This window comes from Silurus meridionalis, chromosome 12, assembly GCF_014805685.1.
Source record: "Silurus meridionalis isolate SWU-2019-XX chromosome 12, ASM1480568v1, whole genome shotgun sequence".
NCBI classification, from domain to species: domain Eukaryota; kingdom Metazoa; phylum Chordata; class Actinopteri; order Siluriformes; family Siluridae; genus Silurus; species Silurus meridionalis.
Window position 1 is genome coordinate 8,210,639 of NC_060895.1, and position 25,871 is coordinate 8,236,509.

At 36.9% G+C, this 25,871-nt stretch overlaps 1 protein-coding gene across 1 annotated transcript; it reads right to left on the reverse strand.

Moving 5' to 3' along the window:
- Positions 1–369: 369 nt before the first annotated feature.
- ubash3bb (ubiquitin associated and SH3 domain containing Bb) lies at positions 370–24,765 on the reverse strand. Its single transcript, XM_046862766.1, has 14 exons — positions 24,489–24,765; positions 10,012–10,065; positions 8,455–8,641; positions 6,973–7,171; positions 6,396–6,565; positions 6,009–6,217; positions 5,513–5,657; positions 5,186–5,306; positions 4,967–5,086; positions 4,793–4,885; positions 1,706–1,850; positions 1,481–1,587; positions 1,290–1,399; positions 370–1,032 (listed from the first exon to the last, which is right to left on the reverse strand). The coding sequence occupies exons 1-14, from the start codon at positions 24,614–24,616 to the stop codon at positions 898–900; spliced, it is 1,923 nt and encodes a 640-aa protein (XP_046718722.1). The 5' UTR covers positions 24,617–24,765; the 3' UTR covers positions 370–897.
- Positions 24,766–25,871: the final 1,106 nt, after the last annotated feature.

Here is a 25,871-nt window from a genome sequence, read left to right on the forward strand (position 1 = left end):
TTGTCTTTCACTGGCTTCTTGAATGTTGTAATTTCAAAAATAATCCTAGAAACAAATTTTACATATTTTGGTTTGCTTGGTATTTTTAAAACAGCCAGGGGTGTGTTGACATATATTTGCAAGTTCCTTTTAGGATCAATAATGTACTCTGTGTGCTATAATCAAGCTTCTGAAATTTCCATGTGGACTGAACAAAACCCTTGTATTAAAGATGTGTGCTCTCCTTGGAGTTCATCCAGCTGTCACATTGCCTTAAATGTTTTTATCCAATGCGAAAGGACAACAGGGCTCCTTTCTCCTTATAAAGAACAAACATCTTAGCTAGCAAGACCTCAGCATATTTGTGCATTCAAATAAATGGTAGGCTGATTATTAGTGAAGGGTCTTTATTGACTTACAGAAATGAAAAGAAAACCACAAAGCAGTGCCTAAATACACTGTAATACAACGTATTTTTGAAGTTTATATGCATAGCATGATTATCAAAAGTGCTAAGACGGTTGCAGATCTTACTCTGCCAATCATATTCAAGAAACAATTTTATACAACACTCCATTACTAAGAGAATAGCCTGTTTTATGCTTCTGTCCACAAACTCATGTAAGTAGACAGTCTGGGTGAATTTATGCAGTTTGTGCCATTGGTCATGTGCCTTAACCCTTAACTTCTAAGAGTAATTACCAATGCCCTGAGAAAAAACTTTAAATATTTATGTATTTAAATAAAATGCATCCATTTGTTTACTGCCCCTATTTGTCTTGTAAACGTAAAACATGGTGTTATTGTCCCAGAGATTAATCACACAAGTATAAAAAATTATGTTGATCAGTTCCAGTGCACCTTAAACAGCAGGATGCACAGCCCTCCAGAGTTGTTAGCAGACAAGGTCAGGGAATGTCATTCCTGCTGGAGAGTATCTCTCCAGCTGAAACTGTGATTGGGTCCATGTGTGAGGGGGAGGATAGGTGGGTCTGCCAGCTGCCACACACCAGTGTCTTGCTCTTCACATGCACAAAGACCCAGATATGGAATCTGGTAAGAGAAATAAACACTTTAATATTATACATTTTGCAATTTTCTAATGGAAAATAGGATAGGAGTATCAAGTCAAGAAGTCAAGTGAAGATGCATTAATTGTTATTTTAACCATATATAGCTGACGCAGTACACAATAAACAACGATTCTCTAGGACCCTGGTGCTACATAAATTAACATAGAGCTAAGGACTAAGGACTGGTTATTAAATGCTATGCATAATATTCTGAACAAAAACAAAGAAGAAGCACACTTTTCTGACAACTTGGACAAACTCTTTGGCGTTGTGTGGGGTGAGGCCTTGAAGCTGGCGAGTGCAGGCCTCTAGAGATGCCGCGTGGGCCACGATGAGAATGTTGTTTCCTATGAAACAAAAGCACACTGAGCACCTGCTTGTAGCACAACCATAAACTGATTAGAAAAGCACACTTATTTGGCAATCACCCTTATTTTTGCAGTCTGTCAGGATGTCTTTGGTCACTCTGTAGCTGCGGCTCATGTAGGTGTCATAGGATTCTGACACATTTAGTTTAGTAATAGGGACATGAGGTCTGTGAATATAGAAATATTTCTTCTTATGATCATTGATTATTCTCATAATAATTGCATGGTATGTAACATGTAAAAAAAACTATACTATTAAATAATATTCAGGTGATTTGTCTGTACTTGTATGTTGTGTCAACACTGAGGTTGGCTGCAGCAAGGCCTATAGGAGATATCCATGCAGGTAAAGAATTTCCAGAGACCCATTTGGTCCATTCAAATAACCCTGGCTCCACTCGTGTCTTTAACTTCCCATCCTGCTTCATGCCTGTACATGGTAAAGGAAAAAGAGGGCAATAACAAAAAAAAACATTGTGTTTTGGAAAGAGTGTAAAAATGTATTCTGGGTATTGATAACACACAAAATAAAATAAGAAATGTATAAATTTTTCTTTATATTAAATGTATTCATGTATAATTCAAAATATTCACAATTTTAAAAAGGTATATAATAAGGTATATTATGCATTAATGTAATCATGAGCTGATCCCACACATTCAAAGTAAACATAAAAAGTGTTAAAGTAAAACCTATACTGCCATCTTGAGGAACAGTAATATGGGTTTATTTCTAGATCAGGGATGTCCAATATTTTCCGCAAAGGGCAGGTGTGGAAAAGTTTGGACACCCTTGTTCTAGATGGATTGATGCATAATTTTACATTCGTTCTTTTAGTAACACTATTTTTTCTCCCGTTTCTCACACAATGCAAAAGACTGGCATCCCAATCAGGTTGTACTTCTACTTCACACCCAGCATCCCTGGATAGACTGCAGCTCCATCATTATGTGGTTAATGAAGATGAATTTAAAGGTGTTCTTCTGAAACTTAGAAATCTTTCAGTGGTATTTCAAATAAGGTAGAGCTTATTCTTTTGAAGGAAGTTCCGTTAAGGGTTAAAATTGCAAAAGATAACTGCCGGGCAAGGTGCGATCATTGGTGAGATAGCAATGTATATATTTGAATATGCAATGATCAGGATCAGTATCAGAATCAGGTTTATTGTCCAAGTGTGTTGACACACACAAGGAATTTGGTTCCAGCTGTTGTGACTCTTAAAGTACAGACATAAATGATAAGGGTTAACAAGCACCTGCCTAATACGATGTCCCTTTAATCAACATAACTGTTCTGACCCTTTAAGACATGGGACTCCACAAGCCCTTTGAAGGTGTGTTGTGGTGTCTGGCACCACGATATTAGCTTGTTTGTCCAATATATTGTATTGATGCTTAATTGGCTTGAGATCTGGGAAATGTGGAAGTTAACAGCTGGAATGTTCCTCAAATTGTTACAGTTTATCCTGCTTGGTGCTGTTCTCAGACCAGGCAATGAAGGTTCCTGTGTGTGATGTAAACACCAAAATATTGGTGCTTCCTGTCCACAATCAACTTCTTTGGTCTTGCTGATGTTCAAGAGGTCTCCTGGCACCAGTTCTGCAGGCTTTGAATATACGTCAGATAGCCTGGTTGAGATACTGAGAACAGGCTTACTACAACAGTGTCTTTAGCAAACGTGACAGTGGCCACATAATCATGAGTGTACAATGAGTACAGCAGGAGGTTCAGGATACAACCCTGTGGGTGCTCTAATGCTAAGGGTGAGGGTGGTGAGACACATTTGCCCACCTGTGCTGCTTGTGATCTAGGGCCCCCCAACTTGTTGGGTTTTGAAGGAAGTATACTGTTAAATGCTCAACTGTAGTCAACAAACAGTTTCCTGATGTTCATATGGCTCAAGGCTACATGTTGATGATGAAGGTGGTAGATTTGGACCATATGTGAATTGTAATGGGTTTCAGGTAATAAAGAGGTGATGAAGTCTCTGAGCAGTCGTTCAATGCACTTTATCACATCACAAAGGCCAGGGCTACTGGGTGATAGAAACCCCAGCCTGCCTGCCATTATGACTTAGTGACAGGAACAAGTCAAGTCAAGTCGAGTTTATTTCTATAGCGCTTTTCACAACAGACATTGTCTCAAAGCAGATTTTTTAGAATTTAACAGTTAAGATGAACGATGTGTGTTTATCCCTGATGAGCAGCCATGGCGACTGTGGCAACGAAAAACTCCCTCAGATGATATGAGGAGGAAACCTTGAGAGGAACCAGACTCAAAAGGGGAACCCATCCTCATTTGGGTGACATCAAGAGTGTGATTATAAATCTTTAAAACAATACAGAACACTGAAGAGTGAGAACTAACACGAGCACCGGAGTGTGAGATTATGAGTAACGTCCTATCTACAGTCTTTTACAGTCATTTGAGGTTATAGAACCAGGAGCTACTGAGCAGTAATGGACTGTTTAAAGCATGCAGAATTCAGTGACTGTTCTAGGGAGAGGCTGAATATCTCTGTGAATAATGATGCTACCTGGCCCCGTGGACCCAAAAACTTACAGTATGCTGTAACTATATAACTTACAGTATAACTAGCTCATATGTAGACGTCTTGTGTTCTGACAGCTTTCTGCCATAGCGAGCATTTCAGCAATTTGTGCTACCCAAGCACAAATAATGAACCTTAGGCACCCATTACCAGATCACCAGTTCACCGGTTGACATTCCTTGAAGCTCTTTTGGTAGGTATAATCAGTGCAGACTGGGAACACCCCATAAGACCTGCCATTTTGGTGGTGCTCTAATCCAATTGTCCAGCCATCACAGATTAGCTTTTTCTAGAATCACACATAACTACTGTTTACCTTTTTCCTAACATAGCCCACCCCTAATAGGTAATATTATGGATGTATACCTATATACACTATATGGACAAAAGTATTGGGACACCTGACTTTTCCTGCCATATGTGGTTCTTCTCCAAACTGTTAACACAAAGCTGGAGGCACACAATTGTACAAGACGACTTTGGATGCAGTATAAACAAATTTTGCGTTCACTTGAACCTGTCCCAGCATGCCAACTCAACCCTATTGAACACCTTTGGGATGAACTGGAACACTGACTGCACCACAGGCCTCCTCACCCTACATCAGTACCGGACTTTACTAACACACTTGTGGCTGATAAACACAAATGTCCACAAGCACATTCCAAAATCTAGTGCAACATCTTCCCAGAAAAGGAGGGAATTATAAAAGCAAATTGGAACTAAATGTGTGTGGTTCTTGCAAATAAATACACATATGCTGGGTATGATGGCTTTTACATGTCGCAGGAATGGATAGTAAATACTAATTAATCTATTACCTTTGAGAATCTCATGGGCTGTTTGGACACAGCGGAGGCTGGGCGAGCAGTAAACAAAGTCAATAGTAATATTATTTTCCAGTAATGCCTCACCTGCAAAACACAATCAGACATTTAAAGCTCTACTGAACTTTCTAGTTAGTAAAAACTGTAGAGGGAGAAGTTCCCACATACCCACAGTTCTGGCCTGTATTGCTCCAAATACTGTAATAGGAGCGTCCATGTCATAATCTCGGTTTCCACCCCAAGCAGGCAGAAAAGGGGGCATGTTCAGGTTACTTCGCACATATCTGCCTGCAGAAAGACCATATTGGACTATTGGGCTGAAGTCACTCTTTATCTATGCATGTGTAGAAGTGAGAGAGTTCTAGGTAGAGGTATAAGTCCCACTACCTTTGGCATCTGAGCACTGTGAGAACCAGTGTTTTCCGAAGACCACATCCATCCTCTCTCCATGACGACAGACAAACAGAGTTCTTTTAGGGGACTGCGAGTGACTGTTCACTCTAAGTACCTGTACCAAAACAAAGCATTCTGCAGTCAAGCTTGACTTTATTGCACCTTGTTTATCTAGGTGCAAGAATCCTTCATAAGATCTGAAAAGAATCAGAGAATACTATTCTCGGCTGTTAAAGAAATTAGCAGTGGATTGCATACATTGCATTTAACATCATAATTATGTTATCTGATAGTAATTGGTATTCATTGTAAAAATGGCACCTGCATAGGTTGGCAGACTACATTCATAATAGATGAATCTCCAGCTTTTGAGTTTTCTAGGCACTGAATGCTGAGCAGGCCATCCAGTGTTCTGCTCTCTTTGTTGCTTTTTTCTGAAGGCAAGGCACTGAAGAATGAGTGCGACCTGTTTTTAATGGAAAAAGAGTAACCTTCTTCTGATGTTTAAACATGTCTGTGATAATGCTATAATAGTGGAACAGTAATTGGATCTAAGTTTATGTTTAGATCTTTTTGACTTTGATAAAAAAAAAAGATAGTATATGATTCATTTACTTAATTTGCTGTTAGTGTCATTTCTGTGCATATCCTCCACATGCATTTCATAAGGCTTTTGCCTAATAAATATGCCACTAGGTGGACTAGGTTGATTGTGTGTGAATAAGTATGTAAATGTCTCTCATACTATGCCAAGGTTTTGTGAAATACTCCTCTATGTAAAATCATTTGAAACGACAGATGTGTTAAACATGCTCACCCATGGAAAACCCAGGTGTCGCACTCATCAGCCCGATTAATATAATTTTCAGGAAGCAGACCGGAAAGCCCTGTGCTCAGAGAGGTACCATACACCCATCCCTCACTGGTGCTCATATGGTCCACTGGAGAGGTCAATATAAAGTCCCCTGGTACCAGCTCTAGCTCGTCTTCATTTTGAGGAACATATGGGTACATCACCTTTAGAGTCTGGCAAAAAAAAAAAGAATGGTATTTGGGCATATCAATATTTCATACTATACTATCTAAATATCTGTTATGTTGCATAAAGTTATTTAGTTCTGTATTAAGCAGGATTAATCTGGGTCTAATTAAACCAGAAGAATTCAAGCAGTCATTGACTTTCAGAATTACTCCCAAAACCTACCTCATGATTTGCATATCTAATGTCACGTGAGAAAAGAACAGCGAGCCAATCACAACTAAGCTTGACTTCGATTCCTCTCGCCAATTTCTCCAAAGAAGTAAAGTGGCTGCTTGGAAAGTTGTAAGCTAAAGTCACATGTAGCTGCTTCTTATGTGGCTCCACTTGTACATCTGTGAGATGACCAGATGTTTCCATTAGCTCACATCGTTTTACAATTATTTTCCTTTAAAATATAGTGAAGTGATCATTTAAATCAGTGAATGATCCACAATTAAGTGATTCATCAAGGTGGCAATTTACAATGGAAAAAATCTGTTCTCTCAAGAACAGAGAACCATGGAAAGGAGAAAAAAAAGATAAAAATGTACAAAGCAAAAAAGAAATAATCAGTGTGTTAATGTCTTATAAATAACAGTAAGGGTTTTAAAACAGGTGAGTGTGATATTGGGCTTACAGAGATGCCTGTAATGATTCTGTTGCTCTGAATTGGTGAAACTTACTATTATTACCAATATATATATATTAAGGCTGCGAGATGAAGTCTAATCAACTGCCCTTTATATCTATATAGTTCTACCTGCTTTAGTGGCAGCTTCTGCAGCAAAGTTGAAAGCAAATTTCCTCAGGGTCTCAGCCACCTGCTCCTCAACGAAGAGACCGATGAAATTGGAAGAGGTGTAGAGCTCTAAGGGCAAAGGGCTAGGAAAGCGGCCTCTCCACTGATTAACTGTGGACTGTAAAGCCCCACACAAAGCTTCAACTTTACTGTCTGCACACTAGACAAAAGAGAAATATGAGAAAAATTATAACCTTGTTATATACTGCAAAATATCGCTAGAGACATATTATTCTAACAACACATAGAAATGTTTATTTCTGGCAACAAAGAGTCAAAAACATGGAAAAAATGGAAATCCTTTTCAGCCTAAACCTATGCAGAATCTGGACCATTTGTGGTGTAGACTGAATATAGCCATAATGACGTTCCCACATTTATGCATTAAACCTTACCAATTATATATGTGCTCTATACCATATCATAGAAAATGATGGTTATGTTACTATAAGTAGCTCAAATAATTTAAACAAATTCATAATCAGTAACTACAAATTCACACAATCATTTACTCCTAGAGGCAATTTAGAATTGCCAAATGACCTACTGGTATTTTTTGGAGAATCCATAGAAAACAGAAAAAATAATCATATTCGTGGGTTGGCCATTTAATTTATTTACATAAATCACAATAAACTGCAATACTGAAAGACCATAGCTCAAATCATCTCCTAGCACCACTGACAGTGAATAAAACTGGGACACTGCTGACGTGACACTGTTGTTCTTAAAATGGGCTTCTTTTACAATGTACAGCAGGAAAGGCAAGACCACCAGGAATGCACACCTTGAATGTCTTAACAGAAGGTGGTATAAAATGTTCTAAAGAAAGGCATTTATTAAAATAAAATAAATAAATAAACAAAAAAAAAAAGATGTTTAATTCAAGGCATTTGGCATATCAGTGAGCCATAATATATATTTAAATAACGACTTATCATGCCTACATCAAATCATTAAAGCATTAAAGATCATTTCTATATACTTTGTCATATATGTAGATTTGCATATAATTGTTTTGTGTTATTCTTGATTTTTTATTTTGTGTGGTGATTTCAACAGTAACACAAGTTCAGGATATAATATTTATATATATATTAAACAGTATATAGTACATGCTTAAAGGATAACAAAAATCCTCTGAGTTACAAAACAATAGGAATTATATCATGTACAGTATTAGTAAAATAAACACAGAGAAGGAGAGTACACATTTTCAACATTGGGAATCAGTTGCATATCATTATTGGCATCTGTTAATTTAGTAGCCTAAATTTATTCAAAGTCAATGGCATACTCAAATTACAAACGAACTTAGGCTGAAAATCAAACTGGGGATCTATTAGCTGTCAAAGATACTAACTGCACCACTATATAAAATAGTTAGAACAGGATATCATCTCAAGAACCATTTATGAAAATAAATAACCAGAAAAGGCTCACCATAAAGAACTGACAGAGTGTGATGTGAGGAAATATGTTGTGGGCTTTGTTCTTGCCACATGTGAGGCGTGACTGCTGCCAGAAGTGAGCCAGCTGGTTCTGAAGGGGGCCACTTGGCCGTAAGTACAATACATACTCTCTGGGTAAGGGGTCGTCCAGGAAAGGATCATCTATATGGGAAAAAAGCCTGCAGAGAGACAAACAGTAGATTATGTGTCCCTTATATATCTTTACAATATCAAACATGCGGATGATCCGCTGTGGCGACCCCTAATGGGAGAAGCTGAAAGAACGTATATATCTTTACAATATATCACAGAAAATGATGGTTATGTAACTATAAGTTGCCCAAAGAATTTGAATAAATTCACTTATATTAATTCACTACAATCACACAATTCATACAATCATTTAATTCTGTAGGCAATTTAGAATTACTAATTGACCTACTGGCATTTGTTGGGCAAATCAGAAGCAATTCATGTTAATGTCAATTTCTTTGCATAAATCAAAATAAACTTTAATACTGAAAGTCCATAGCTTTAAAACATCATATTTCTCCACTCATAGTGAATAAGACTGGGATCAAGTGACACCGCTGTTTTTAATAGTCTTCTAATGGGCTTCAATGTACACCAAAAAAGCACAAGTCACCAGGACTGGATCGACAGACAGATGGGCAAATTGTCCAGCTGGCTGAAAGCCAGACTAACTGACCAACAGACAGACCAACAGACATTTTTAAGGACAGCCATGTAGACCAACACACCGACAGACATATCAACTGACGAAATATTGACTGGAAATTTTGACTAAACAACTGACAGCCATGCTTCGAACTGACATATAGATTAACAAATCCCGAATGTCTTTACAGAATAGGTGTTACACAATTTTCTTAAGAAGAGCTTTGGAAAAGATCAAAATGCTAAATTATAAGCTGTCATTTAAGATATCAGACAGATCAATGAGCCAGCATATGTTTTATTAAATCTATCAGAAAAATATGTTTTAGCCATTTGTTTTCAAAGTGGTAGGTCAGTCGAAAAAGGCGTTGGACTTCTTATCTGAAGGTCGTAAATTCATATCCAATTAACACCAAACTGCCACTCTCAACTGCTCAGTAATATAAATGATATAATTGTAAGTTGCTCTAGAAAAGGGCATCTGAAAAATGGCAGTAATGTCATTTGATTTTTATTCTTAGAGTATAACTACTTCTTGATAGTTTCAAAATGATTCACACAGGCAAGATTATTTTCTATATTTCTGCCATTGAGGGCAAAACCCCAACATTTAATTTGTAAGATTGTATATTTTTTCTTTTAGCCCTGATGTCAAAGTATAATTTCTTAAGTTTTTTCAAATGCATATCTAAGTCTGAAACTAAAGCAAGAATAGGATTTTTCTGTAATTCTTTAGGACGGCTATAACGTGACACAAACACAGTGTTGCCAGTGGGAGGCAGCAGAACACTGTCCAAATAAAACAAATTTGAGGGTGGAATGTATTTTGTATGATTGCTTACAGCATGAAGAAAATGAAAAGGGGTCTTACCAGTCACATGCAAGTTGTACATTCCTGCCTCCTGTAGAAACCAGTGCCTTTAACCTGCAATCAACATAGATAGGCATATCAAAATGGATAGATAGCAAAATCAACCATCAGCATCAGAATGGAAATGTTCGGCATGATGACCTTTCTATTTATTTATTTGCACCGTTGCACCTTATTGATTTTCCGGATTCAATTTTTTTTTTCCATTACACCCTGATTGAGCAACACTATCACACATGAGAAAATACATAGATGTTTCTTTTTTTTTCTTATTGCACATGGCTTATCATGGGAGGGGTTCGTGCTTGAGCTGACTAAAACTGTGTGGGCGGGTTATGAAGCTACAGAGCCAAGAAGTGATACTCTGTGTTCCATGATGTGACTCACAATCACAAAGACATGACATACAGTACTGGCGCTTGTATAGTGTATTTAACATAACTGGTGACAAAATGGAGAACATTTCACACGGTGAGCTGTACGATGATTAAAACACCTCTCTGGTGAATTCATGAGAGTGTGTGGAAACAGTTAAGCTATGTGGAAGAAAGGTTGAGTGTACTTTTCCTTCGCATATTGAGGATTTGAAAAATAACAGAATTGCAAATGGGTTTTTTTGGTCAATCATTAGCATCTGATATAATCAAAGAACATATTTGTACATATTGGGTAACAGTGAAAACATGAAATACCCTTGAAATGAGTTTTAGAGAGAGAGAGAGAGAGAGAGAGAGAGAGAGAGAGACCTTATACAATAGATTTCATCTGAGTTATGCTCTTACTTCTGCTAAATTTGTCTGAACTGACTTGTATCCAACAGGGACTCGTTTCGTAGCGGGTTTTGTATATCTGGGATAATTAATGCTGTCTGACCTGACGCATTATCTCACTAATGAGATAATTAGCAAAGAGTGATTTGAATTAGATGAAAGTGTGCCATATCCGACCGCCCCAGTAAAATAACAAGGGTACGAGGTTCACGGCATATTTGGATTTTTTAGAACTGCTATACCTACTGCAGAATATTTGCATGTAAATGGTAAAGCTTTATATCAAGATTCACTTAACTGAACTTGATACCAAATCTAAAAACGTGAACATCAATGAGATTTTTGCAACATTTTTAAAGGACATGTTTGATTTTTATATATTTTTTATAATAAACCAAATATAAAATATACTCAACGGCTGCATATAAAGTATTTAACTGATTAATATATATGAGTTTACACCGAGTTCACCTAATTAACTGTCAAAAATTTCCAAATAGTTACACATCCGAGATCAGAGTTTTCAACATTTGGGGACATAATATTTACCATTAGAGGTAACTATTATTATTATTTTTTTAAATAAGATAAACACTAACTGCAATATACATTCAAAGAATATGTCGATTCATATCTATTACATTGTCAAAGTAGTTATTATCTTTTTTTGTGCATGTTAATGCAGTATAGTAGATAATGTCCAAAAAGGAACTCTTAAAAAAAAAAAAGATGTAAACTAGTGTATCTATAACAATGAAAGTGGTTATTAAAAACTATTGCTGAAGTCTGATTCACAGCAATCACTTCCCCATTGCGTGAGTGCATTAAGACCTCAGGCCTGCGAAACAGGTGTCCAGAGATCGCTTTCACACTGGCTATATTAACTATTGAAGTGAAACCCCACAGTACGTTATAGCTTCCCTTTTAGTGTCACAGTCTCCTAATACCACTGAAACAAAGGTCTGAACTGTGGAGTATGTCAAATCTTTCACAAAGGCCCACCCAGGAACTTTTAACCTAGTGCAGAATATATTATTTTGATTGTACAAAGATGAAGTTTACATTATTGACAAACACCTCAGTGGCCCCTGTTAGTGTGAAAGCTAGTGGTGTCATGGAAATGTGATTATATTTGTGGTTTGGTATTTTTCATATTGCTAAAATAAGAAATGTAAGCCACACAGCTGTGAATCACCTGTTCGCTTAATCAAATATAGATGGGTATGTGGTGTGCAGCATGTTTAATATGCAAAGAAAAAGAGGGAAAAACAATTAAGCATGAAAATGCACAATTGCTATGTCCAACTTATGCATCAGGCAACACAGATCAGCCATTTCTTATCTTTAAGTACACCACAGTGGTAAGCTAAACCATAGTGCACTGACAGAAAGGCCACACTTCCTGATTACTCTGAGAACACTCTCACCTTGCATATACTAAACACAGAAACATGAAAATAGATTTAAAAAAAAAAAAAAAAAAACACTGAAGTAGTTTCTAGTGGTAAAAAAAATTATAGAATAGACTTAAGTAAAAGAAAAAAGTACTAATGATTTAACAATAATTAATTTAATGTAAAATGAATGTGTAAGCACATTACTCTGAATAAATAAGTTGTCAGGTAAAAAAAGAAAGTCTACGAATGTATACATCGCAATTTTTTTTTTTTTACCAATTGATTTGACTAATCAGTTAACCCAGTAACCATAAATATCAAGTTAGCTAGCTCCTTAGCTAGCTACAGCTAGCTAGCTAATTTCACTTCCTATATTTTTTTAGCTAAGCGGTTATTTATCTAGAAAAGATGCCCCTTATACTTTGCTTTTACAGAGTTTAGGTAAAGCTATTGAAACATAGAAATATTTGACACAACAGACAATAACTACCCAAGTGACTTTATGTTTAATACAAAGCTTTTATTCTGTACAACATCAAAGATCTGGCTAGTTATCTAGTTTTCTAGCTCTGCAACTGGTAAATGCCAATTATATATATATATATATATATATATATATATATATATATATATATATATATATATATATATATATATATATATATATAATTTAGCATATTTCCTCTAAAGCATTTAACATCTAAAATGTCTGATAAATTGGACCAGGGATGCTCATCTGTCTCCACTGTCTCACACTAAATATTTCACTGTACTGATTTGTTAAAGAAATGTATACATTTATGATGATAATAATAATAATAATGATAAAGAAAAAAAAGAAATTATATAATGTTTAATTTGCTTACAGTCTTCCAGAGTCAAATGCTTTTTTTTCTCTTTATTAAATAAATAATAAATATTTCAAAAGAATAGGAACAGGGTCTGTATGTAGTGAACCGAAATACTTTCCACTCTTAAAGAACAAAGTAACCGCAAATGTGGGCAGAAAAAACTTATTATTTCCGTTCTTATAATAAATGTAAAAAAAAGTTGTGATCAGCAAATGCCCAGGTAAAAAAAAATAAAAATAAAACAAACAAATTAAACCATCAGTTTCAGTCGAGCAGTATGGAATAAAACATGACTGTGTACTGATTAGTTATGTGGCACATTTCTGTTCACACTAGCAGATTAAACAAAAAGTTCGAGTTAAACTAACAATGCTCACACACAAGTCGATTTTAACACACTTGACACAACTTGACTTTACAGCATACAGTTAAAGTAGACATGAAATAATTCATAACCACACTAGACAGCATTACCCAGATAAGGATGGGTTCCCTTTTGAGTTTAGTTCCTCTACAGGTTTCTTATTTTTGTCAGCTCAGAGAGTTTTTGATTGCCAACTTGCTTATTTACAAGAAAGGACAGAGCAGACTCTTTCTGCTAAGGAGACTAGGGTCTTTTGGCGTGCAGGGAGAGCACCTGAAGAAGTCTTTTGTCTCTGTGGTGGCCTCAGCCATCTTCAATGGTGTGTTCTGTTGGTGCAGCAGCATCTCTACTGCAGATAGGAAGAAAGTGGACAAAGTGACCAGGAAGGTCCAGCTCAGTCCTGGGGATTCCCCTGTACACTGTACTGGAGGTGGGAGAAAGGAGGATCGTAACTAATCTATAATGATTGCTGGATAATGTCTTTCACCCCCTGTATAAAACAGTTTCCTCTCTGAGCTGCTCCTTCAGTGATAGACTAAGTGTCTGAAGAAACGATACAGAAGGTCTTTTCTCAATGCTGCTATTCGACTGTACAATCAGAACTGTTTCCAGTGAACCAGTCACCAAAATACACTCAGTTATTGTGTTTTTAACTGTGCAATAATAACAATAACAAAGTTTTGTGCAATTACTGTGCAATAATAATAACAATAACAAAGTTTTGTGCAATTACTGTGATGCAATTACTATGTTTGAAAGCTTTATTGATGGTCTCTTTTCTTTTGTATTTATACACTGTGATGTATAGACTTGTATTATTTCTCTACTTTGTATATATTTGCACATTTCTTTTCTTTGCTGCTGTAACACAGAAATTATCCCACTGTGGGACGAATAAACATATTTCTTTTCTTTTCTTCTCTTTTCTTTTCTTTTCTCTCTTTTTTTCATGGTACATTTACATGAAACATTTTGTATCTGGATTCCTGTAAACCTTTTTAGTGACAAGGCCCATTAGCAATAGCATTATACAACCAAAACTGAATTGAATGAAATTGAGTTAATTCCTGATTTTCTTTTTGTTTCTATTCACAAATCTGAGCTGAGTAGGAACTGCTTTTAAATATCTGCCAGAGAGTCAATGTAGCTAGAGATTTTGGGTAAAGCAGACTTTTTCTAGAGGTTTTCCAGAATTAAGACTCCTACTAACATTTCTTACACATTAACATGGAGTGGTAATAGGAAACTTGTAAGAAAAATGAAATTCATGAAAGAAATTGGTTATGTGGAATTTTTATTAAATGTCAAATTAAAGGCCTTATTGCCTTTGGTGAAAGGTTCTACACTAAATGGTCATGCTATAGTTTTTAAACACTAAAATATCACAGGCTGCTGGCAGAGGACGTTTAAAAGGAAACCACAGTTATCAACATAACCACCAAGACAATTTGCACCTATATGCAAGCTTTATACAGTCCATGCCTTTGGCCAAGATGAATAACCACATCCTATAATGTAAATATCCAAAGCAATGTACCATACATAATAGGGGGTTGATTCTAAAACTAAATAGAATTTCATTGTACGTAATTTAATAAAAAGAACCGGGCTGAACAGATGGTGGGAGACCTTCACATAATTTGTCTCCATATGCAATCCCCATTACAACAGTGCTCTACAGATGGAGAACATCAAGACAATTTCGATCCATATGCAAGCCTGTGAACCAGAAACCACACTATTAAATGACTGCAATTGCACTCTGCATGTGCTGCATCAAAGTGTTATAATTTTAGATTTAACAGGGTGACATTTGATTCACATTGAATGAATTAAGCATCATGTGCTGGAACCATGCCTAACCTGTTGTTAGTTCGACACATGGCTTTATACATATTCCAGTGTGCCATCAGAGCTTCCTGACCTTAACCCTATGTTTATGTTTATGCCTCTCCACCCCCACACAGCTGTCCATACAGACGCTAGCACACCTTCTCCCTGCTGCTCCTTAGAAGGGAAATCTCTCGGCATCAGGCCCAGCATCCTTATGCTTCCTGTTTATGATGATGCTTTGTGATAATTGAGAGAGCAGTTCTATTCATATCTGCTGCACATACACGTTCAGCTTTCAGAAATGCGCAGATACTAACTACACTGAGGTACAGTATATCTGAAAGACACGTACGGTCGGGAAATGTGTGAACAAATCTGCCCTCTGCACTAATTATACTTAACCATCAGCACCAGCTATGTTTTCATAAACAAATTGCAAGCTTCCTTCCTTTCATTACTGGACACAGAATTTATTATGCCGGAGGTTCTGTGGCATACCAGTTCCATCAAAAAAAACAAGAGCCAAATTGTGCAAATGGAGATTCCCTTCATAATGGTAAAAAGAGCTTATTGTAAGGTTGTACTGGTAAAGTTCAGCCACATAATTAATTTGATCAACAACCATATTATGTTTTTAAAAAAGCAGCTGTTTGGTTTTAAACAATAGAAAGGACCAGAAATTAAAATTAATAAAGTATAATTTAAACAAATGTATTGATTAGCTTTTCTAAATTCAGCATGAGTGGGCAACATGGAGACTGCATTCCTTTTGTTTGGCAGATCGACACAAATCGCTTCTGCACACAGCGATACTTCTTAGAATAGTGTACTGAATCTGCCAAGAAACATGGCAAAAGGTCTAAAAAATTATTTAAGATTTTAATGGGAGGGGGGTAGATAGAGAAGCTCTGCTTACAATAGCTCTCCAAGCTGCAAAAAAGAATTTAAAAGGCCATTTCTACAAGTCATTCCATTTAAAAATGTCATGTTTTGGAACTGAATCATTATTTAAAAGCTCCAAATGTGAATTCAAAACATTCTCCATCAGGCTGATTGAGAGCATGCCAAAGCTTGAATGAGGTAATACAGCAGCAGGTTGGAAGGACACTCACTTTTGGATGCCTGCTCTTTATTTGGCAAGGGCACAACAGACAGATGGTGGACTCACTACTGAGAGGATACCCACACAAATGCTGGCGAATACATTTTCTTCTCTTATGGTGGTGAAGCAAACTGCAGAAAAAACAGGCATGCCTTTACCAGAGCCTGTCAGTGTATTACAGTGTTTTTTTTTTTGCCTTTGCTAAAATTGTCTTCTGGTGTCAGAGTGTAGTGCTGCATCGGATTGTGTTATTCTAAGAACATGACACATAGGCAGCAATGGAACTACTGCGAACACGTTACCATTGGCTAAAGTATACCCCATAAAACAACAGCTGCTATGTCTGCTAAACATGAGCTTGAATCAGGGATTGAGTGAATGGCGTACAGCTGTCTATCCAAAAAACATCAACTACAACACCTGCAAGCACAACTGTGACTGCAACTGTGACTGCTGCTCGGCCTATGGTTTTAAGCGAAAAGTCTTCCAAAGGCCAGTGCACACCATTTAGTTCCAAAGAAAGTACAATATAATAGTCCAACTTGGAGAAATATGTAAATGATGTACTCACTTAATGAGGTAAAACCCAGGTAAATAGAACAATTTGTAGTACATGTATCATTAGTGTAACAATAGAAAGCAACATGCAAACCATTCTGACAGCTTGATCTCGCTGAAACAGGCAGAAGATTTGCTTTGCAACCTCATAAATCCAAGTCAAAATTGATCTAAATCCAAAAAACTAATGAGGGTTACAGCAGTAAAAACAGTAATAGGAAATTCTCCTAAAGAGGGAGAAAGCCAGATGGAGTAATGTTTTGAAAGAACTTGTTCTGTACTTTTGATGGATTCTACAGAAGAGCCATTCATTAATGTTTGAAGAAGCACATTTTCAAAAAGAAATAAAATAAAATAAAATGATTTGAAAGTCAGGTTGAAGTTCAGTCTTGTAGGACCAGTTCTTAACTCTTTTATGCAAAAATACAGTACCCAGCAGAGTGATTTCTTTTATATTCCCGTTTAACCATTTTAGGAATCTAAGAATCCTTGACTTTACAAACTTGACTTGACTTTAATGCGATGGCTGAAAGATTACAGACAAGCCCTCTGTTCACAAAACAAAGAGCTTATACTGGTCAGCTGCAAGGCTTTAAGCTCCCTCCCATGCCAAATGCCCTTGTGTCAAAAGGAGAGTAAAAGACAGCACCTTGTGACTTGAACATCAGTCATGGGATAATGAGCATCTGGAGTGTTTTCCACTCTATTATGCATGCATTTACAGTAGGTATCAAGCACAAACTGACACTTCTGACTGCGTCTCATCTTGGACTGTCTGGTTTGAACGAGAATGTATTATGACATTTCTCTTAAACAAATTTGGGACAGTCGCTTTTCATTTGGGAGAACAATAAAATGGGCCAATTGTTCAAAAATTAGATGGCAGTAAGGAGTATTAATAACTTTATGTTAAAGTGCAAAGGGGAATTCTGCACTCTGAAATATTACATATATATGCATTTGTAGTTTTTTTTTTTAATGCAAGAGCTTCTCAAACTAGTGTAACAAACCCATGTGGGGTCACTTGATTTACAAATGGGGTCACTAACCCTAAACCCTGATTTAGTGGCTGTCTGCTATACTGATCTCGTAGTGGGGGCACTGTGGGGGTTTTTTTTAAAGAAGAGAAAAAAAATCACTTTGGGCTTCTAAAAAAAAAAAAAAAGCTTAATCTCTGTACTACATTGCAGCAATATTTAATGCCAAATAAAATAAATATAAAAAAATAATTTTATTCACAAAAGTGGAGGCACACAATTGGTACATTTAAATGTTTCCTTCACTTAAACTTAAGAGACTAAACCTATTCCAGCATGGCAATGCCCCTGTAGACGAAGCCAGCTCCAAGAAGATATGGTTTACATGGGTTGGAGTGAAAGATTTTGAGTAGCCTGCTGTAGTGCTATTTAAAATTAATTGGAAAACTGATCGCACCCCAGACCTCCTCACCATATACCAGTACCTGACTTTACTAATGCCACTGTGGTCGAATGAGCACAAATCTGCAAACCACACATTAAATTCATGTGGAACATCTTCCCAGAAAAGTGAGAGTTAGTGTAACAGCAAATGGGGACTAAATGTGACTCAGGACTACAGTTTGCATCTGATCACCATCACTGCACACCTCAACATTGTTTTTGCAATGTTGAGGATTTCTTCAGATGAGGATTTGTTCCCTCTTGGGCCTGGTTAGTCTTAAGGTTTCTTCCTAATGCCATCTCAGGGAGTTTTTTCTTGCCACTGTCGTTGCTAATTAGGGACAAACTTACACATAAAGAACATCTTATTTATTCTTTGTCACCACATTATCTGTGTAAAGCTGCTTTAATTGTTCATTATTAAAAGCGCTATACAAACGCAGATTAATTGAATTGAATTGAAGTGAGGAAATTGATGTTCAAAAACCACATTAAAGCTACTGGTCAGTTGTCTACAAAGTTTTGTCCATCTAGTATAAGATGACTAGCAGTATTGACATTGCTGTATTAGCATGAAAGTTGAATCTGACTGTGCAGATGAGGAGATGCAAGAGCTGGACTGAAAGACTAGAGATAATACAAGAGCTAAATTCTACTGGTTCGAATTGTCGGGAAATGTTAATAAAAATTATAAACATGTTAAAAGAAGTCTGAAATTACAAAATAAATCCAGGAAGCTTGCAAAGATATTTTCCAGAAAATGAATTTAAGGATTAAAGCAAGTAATATATGGTGGCTTCTTACTTTAAAGCACAGGCTGAAAATAACGTATTCACAGAGCAATCAGTACACATTATTTTATAAGCAAAGCTAATCTTTTTAATCAAAGCTGTCTGTTTAAAAGATCTGTTTCCTGACATTTAAGAATCGGAGAAACTTTCTGGTAGGCAAAACTTTCCTGAGTAATAGCTCAGTGTATTCTGATTCTCATGGTATAGCAAGTAGTAAAGTTAGACAGAATTCAAAATGTATTTACTGACATGAAACGAAAGCAGGAGTTAACTCAGGTGTGAAGTAATAAGGAAAAGGAAAGAGCAGAGATGTGTCTAAGCAAGCTACTGCAATGACCACAGCAAGATACTGTTCGTCTTTTTTTTTTTTCTTCAAATTTAGTTCACTGCTTATTTAAAACTCCTTCTAAGTTGAATCTATATTAGTTTAGTGGGTGGAGTACGGCCCGATGTGTGAGAGATCCACTTATGATGTCTTTCCATTGTTCTGAGACCAAACCGCCTCTTTTTCCTCCCTTTACTTTTTTCCTACTGCATACTGGTCTGCTTATGAATCACACCACAGATGTGCAAAGCTCCGAAATACAACCTGTAAACGTAAACGATTTGATTTATTTATTAATGTTTACTTTTGCCCATTTATAGCATGATGTGTTTGACCAGGAAGCAGACACTAGCATATAGTATGCTAACAGATCTGATCTGCAAATGCACTATTAACTTGTTACAATTGTAAAATTAAGGCAAGAGTAGAATCATGGCAAGCTGGTAGCATCATTATGTATATCTTACCAGCTGTAAATTACAAAAGTGACACCATACTTTTGTTTCGTAGCAATCAACGTAATTGCCCTGATTAATTACTAATAACAGCTCTAAAAGTTTTTATAATAGTTTATATAAAGGTGCTCATAATCATAATTTATTGTTTTTATTGTGACTTGACTGGAAGATATATGGCAGACACTCAGCGGTCCCCAACCTTATTTGTGCCACGGACCGGATTAATGTCAGACAAAATTTTCACGGACCGGCCTTTAAGGTGTGATGGATAAATACAACAAAATATTGGCGGTTGGGGACCACTGCTCTATATGATAATCCTTTCTTCTTCTTCTTTTTTCCACTGCTCCCATTAGGGGTCGCCCACAGTGAATCATCCGTCTCCATGCTCCCCTGTCCTCTACATCTTAAACTATCTTTAAACTAACTACCTGCATGTCTACCTTCACCACATCCATGAACCTCCTCCTTCCTGGTGGCTCCATCCTCAGCATTCTCCTATATACCCCATTTCCCTCCTCTCCACACTACACAAATCATCTCAATCGGGCCTTTCTCTCATTGTGACATGCGCTGTCCCTCTAATAAGATCATTTCTAATCCTGTCCATCGTCATCACTCACAATGAAAATCTCAGCATCTTCAGCTCTGCTACCTCCATCTCCACCTCCTGTCTTTGACTCAATGTCACTGTCTCTAAACCAAACAACATCACAGGTCTCACCACAGTCCTATAAACTTTCACTCTCACAGATACTCTTCTATCATAAATAACTTCTGCCATTTTTCTCCACACACTACACCCAGGCTGCACTCTTTTCTTCATTTCTCTAACACATTCTCCATTACTTTGCACTGTTGACCTGAGGTACCTAAACTCATCCATCTTCACCACCTCTTTTCCCTGCAACCGCACCACTCCACTGCCCTTCCTCTCATTCAGACACATATACTCTGTCTTACTCCTACTGACTATCATTCCCCTTCTTTCCAGCAGGTTCCTCCACCACTCCAGGCTCTTCTCAACCTGCTCCCTATTCTCACCCAAATCATCCGCAAGCATCATAGTCCATGGAGACTCCTGTCTGACCCCGTCCGTCAATCCTGTCCATCACCACTGCAAACAGGAAAGGGCTTAGAGATGATCCTTGATGCAATCCAACCTCCACCTTAAACCAGTCTGTCGTTCCCACTGCACACTTCACTGCTGCCACACTGTCCTCATACATGTCCTCCACCACCCTCACATACTTCTCTGACACACCTGACTTCCTCATACAACACCAAAACTGCTCTCTCGGCACTCTGTCGTACGCTTTCTCTAAATTCACAAACACACAATGCAACTCCTTTTGACCTTTCTTTATACTGCTCTATCAACATTCTCAAAGCAAATTATGCGTCTGTGGTGCTCTTCCTCGGCATGAAACCATACTGTTGCTCACAGATAGTCACCTCTTCTCTCAGCCTGGCTTCCACTACTCTTACCCATAACTTCATGGTGTGAGTGATCAACTTAATTCCCCTGTAGTTACTGCAGGTCTGCACATCTCTGTTATTCTCAAAGATCGGTACCAGCACACTCCTTCTCCATTCCTCAGGCATCCTCTCACCTTCCATAATCTTGTTAAACAATATTGTTAAAAATTTCACTGACATCTCTCCTAAACATCTCCATGCTTGTATGTCATCTGGTCCTACAGACTTTCCACTCTTCATCCTCTTAATTGCTACTCTCACTTTCCCTTTACTAATCCTATCCACTTCCTGCTTCACCATCTCCACATCATCCAACCTTCTCTCTCTCTCTCTCTCTCTCTCTCTCTCTCTCTCTTCTTTTCCTAATTTTTCAGCTGCTCAAAATATTCCCCCCATGTTCTCAACACACACTCCTCACTAGTCAACTTCTCATACAGCTTCTCATATGCCTTTTCCATGTACTCCTGCCTACTTTTTTCATCTCTCTGCCGATCCCAATTTTGTTTTGTTAACCTCTTTCTCCTTATGCTCTCCTGCACTTACTCATTTCACCACCACGTCTCTTTGCCTTACTTTCTATTTAGGGTCACACCAAGTACCTTCCAAGCTGTCCCTTATCACTTGTGCAGTAGTTGCCCAATCATTCAGCACTATATAATAATCCTTTAATAAGTTAAATTAAAAGGTAAAGTTACTCATATTGATTAGTGTTTGGCAGTTTTATCCAGAGCAACTTACAATTATCTAAGTTATAAAACTTGTCAATTGAGGGTTAAAGGCCTTGCTCAAGGGCCCAGCAGCTTGGTGGTGCTGGGATTTGAATTTACAAACTTCTGATCAAAAGTCCAACAACCTTAACCTCTGAGTTTACCACTTTATATACTCCTGTAGGCATTTTGCCATGCAAAGGTTCCACAAGAGAAGACTTTGAGTTCATGGTAAAACTCTAACAAACTGTATTGTTTTCCTTTTTATAAACTTTGGGATTTAAAGGTAAAAATCGTTTACATCTGCTATAGCATAAGTAAAAAGAGGAACTAACTTGTTTTATTGTTTCACAGCATTACACGTTACTACCAACAGATAAACGGTACATGTCATTATTTAAATAAATAAAACTGTAGTAAAAAAAAAAAGGAACGAATCAGTTCTAAGATTCAGATCTTAATGATTCATTATTTTTGTAGTACAACACATCCCTTTGTGTTTTATATATGTGATGTATTAACTGTCATGGCAGATACCTAGCTGGACAAAACTGGAACGAATTGATTTTCTGATCCCCTCCATTGCCGATAAAAAAAAGCAATGGGAGTTGGGTCAGCATCAAGCACTGACACACTTTAGCTGGAAAATATTTTTTGTCTACCTGTGGTGCATACAATTACCTAAAACCATGTCTATGTTGGTGTCACCAACACCACAAATAACATCCACAAAAGTTGTGTTTTTGCCTATACCATGGAGTTTCTGATCAGCCACAGTGTAAGCCTTAGAAGCGGGTTCTGGATTCAAGTCAACCACCCACTACACTTTTGCTTTTCCATAACAACAACCAAAACATTTCTTCTTTTTTTGTTTTTTCCAAGTGCATTGTAGAAGATTATATCTTACGGAGTTGCAATATCTTGAATATAGTTGCAGTAAGCAAATTCTTTCCTATTATAAGATTATAAGATTTCAAATATAAGATTATTATGCCTATTTGTAGACATCAAAATATGAAATAGTCTTGTTCTATGAGAATTGTACTAGTTATTTTTATTCCTAGAAAAAGCAAAATGATAAGACAAATAAATAACATTTAATGCTTGAAACTTGAACAAGAATAAATTTTTTTTCATATACATAATAGCACAGTGGAATTATTTTCTTCGCATATCCCAGCTTGTTCAGAAGCTAAAATGTATTTCTTGTTTATTATTACTGTTGGCAATCTGTCATACATAGGTCACTTTTATTTTATTTTTTGACAGATAAAAACTTTTCAAACAGTTCAACAACGTACTGAACAGCGCAATCACATTAAATTACATATCACTGAATGATACTAGGAATACTCCCTGATATATGCACTCAACATCCACTTTCTTAAGAACACCTTTCCAACGGAACATTCATGAAAATATTCCACCAGCTCACCATTTAGTAGTAGTTCAATGCATCACACAGATACTGGTGAAGAGCTAGCGAATGTTCACATCAAGCATTACAATAAGGAAACAACGTGATTATAATGATTTTGAAAATGTTAAAGTGTTAGTTCCAGATTGGCAAGAGTGAGTTCCAGATTCCAGATTAAGTTTTTTTAGAAACTGCTATCATGCACAACATACTCGAGTTTACACAGAACAGAAACAAAGTAAGTGGCGGTTCTGTGGGTGGAAATGCCTTGATGATGAGGTCAGATAAGAATCGCCAGACTTTTTTTTAACTGTCAAGATGGCAGCAGTCACTTAAAAACCACTCTGTACAAAGATGGTGGTCAAAAAAGCATTTTAGAACACACATCACACTATTAGGTCGATGGATTACAACAGCAGAGAACCACAGCAATTTGAGTCAACAATGTGCATGGCTTCATCAAAAATTCACGTTGGTTGACGGTTGAACATTGAGAAAAGACCTGACGATGAGGTGTGTATGTATATATATATATATATATATATATATATATATATATAATATTGGAGAGGAAGATCTTGAGTGGTCTGCTATAGAGCTCTGATCTCATCCCTACTGAACACCTTTGGGATAAATTAGAACACTGACTGCACCCCAGGTCTCCTCACCTACATCAGTACCTGCAAATTGGTACTAAATGTGGAATGCAATGCTCAAAAATCACATACCATATTTATGACCGACCAGGTGACCCAATACTTTTGGATATTTAGTGTATGTATGTGTATATATATATATATATATATATATATATATATATATATATATATTTATGGATTACTTATTTAAACAATTCTAACAAACATTTCTTAGGTGAAATATATATATATATATATATCAGCTGAACAGAAGTTGAACCCCAGTAAAGCAGGTACAGTAGAAAGCCATTAGTGTGTGTGTCTGTGTGTGTGTGTGTGTGTGTGTGTGTGAGCAGCAGTACTCACGCTCGGGTATGAGGGAAGCCCATCGATAACAGCACGTCCAAATGAGAGCCGTGTTTGACGGTGTTGTGTCGGTTTGGCCGGAGTCTGCGAGGAATGATTTTGGAGTAAATGTCTTCCTTCGCTGCCATGCCTCCTTAGGATGCCAGCTTACTTTTCAGTCGGGGGAATAAAAACCCAGCAAGAGACAGCTACTCAGATAAGTTCCGTATGAGCATGTTGGTCGGCCTCCTCCCCCGCTACTGTGAGGCGCAGCACGTCCAAGCGCTCGTACTGTAATCGACACACCGTTACACAGCCTGAACAAGCGGTGCGCCACATACCACCACACGGTGGCGTACCAGCTCGGCATACTAGTACGCACATTATTATGCAGTAAGCAGGAAGACCGAGACAGTTTGAACATTTTATCAGCTGCAAATTTACTGTCCCTCTGAATCATCTTTGGATACTAATAACTATAATCATAATTGTAAATGTACAGCATATACTAGACTATCTTTTACATTTTATATATTATACACACACACACACACACACACACACACACACACACACACACACATATATATATATATATATATATATATATATATATATATATATAATATACACTATATTGCCAAAAGTATTGGGTCACCTGGTCATAAATATGTGATTTTTGAGCATTGCATTCCACATTTATTCCCAATTTGCTTTTATAATTTCCTCCACTCTTCTGGGAAGATGTTCCACTAAATTTGCTAAAATCAGCCACAAGGGTGTTACAAAAGGCAGGTATTGATGTTAGGGGCATTAGGGGAATCAACGGTGAAAGTTTTATTTTAATGTATGAGTTTATTTATTTTTTAATACATTTATTTATTTATTTTGTTATTTACAAAATGAGGTGTGAGAATCAACAGTAAAATAATCACCATCATCATAATTTGAAATATAATTTTTCAAGCATAATAAAACATTCTCCATAAAAATATCATTGGTCAGGGAATAGACAAACCTTAAACAAAGTAACTCAAACATTTAAAGAAAACAAAGAGAAATGTTAAGCCTTTTGGGTAAAATTCTGCATACACAAAGAAGAGTCAATTGTTTCATTCGATGTCCGCTGGTTGAGTAGTTGATGGTGAAACCAGGCATGTGTTGAATTTTACATCATACATTTCCGTCATCAATATTTTAGCTATTTAACCTTTGCACTACAAGGAAAAATCGGCCTTAAAACAGAACAACTTTCTGTGTATAAGGGTGTTTACAAAATTGGGATGTTTATCACAGATAGTATATAATATACTATTGTTTAAAATGTTTGCACAGCAGCACTGTTGCATGTCCCATTCCAGAATAACTATAAAATACTTCTGAGGTCTAGTTTCCCACTTAGAT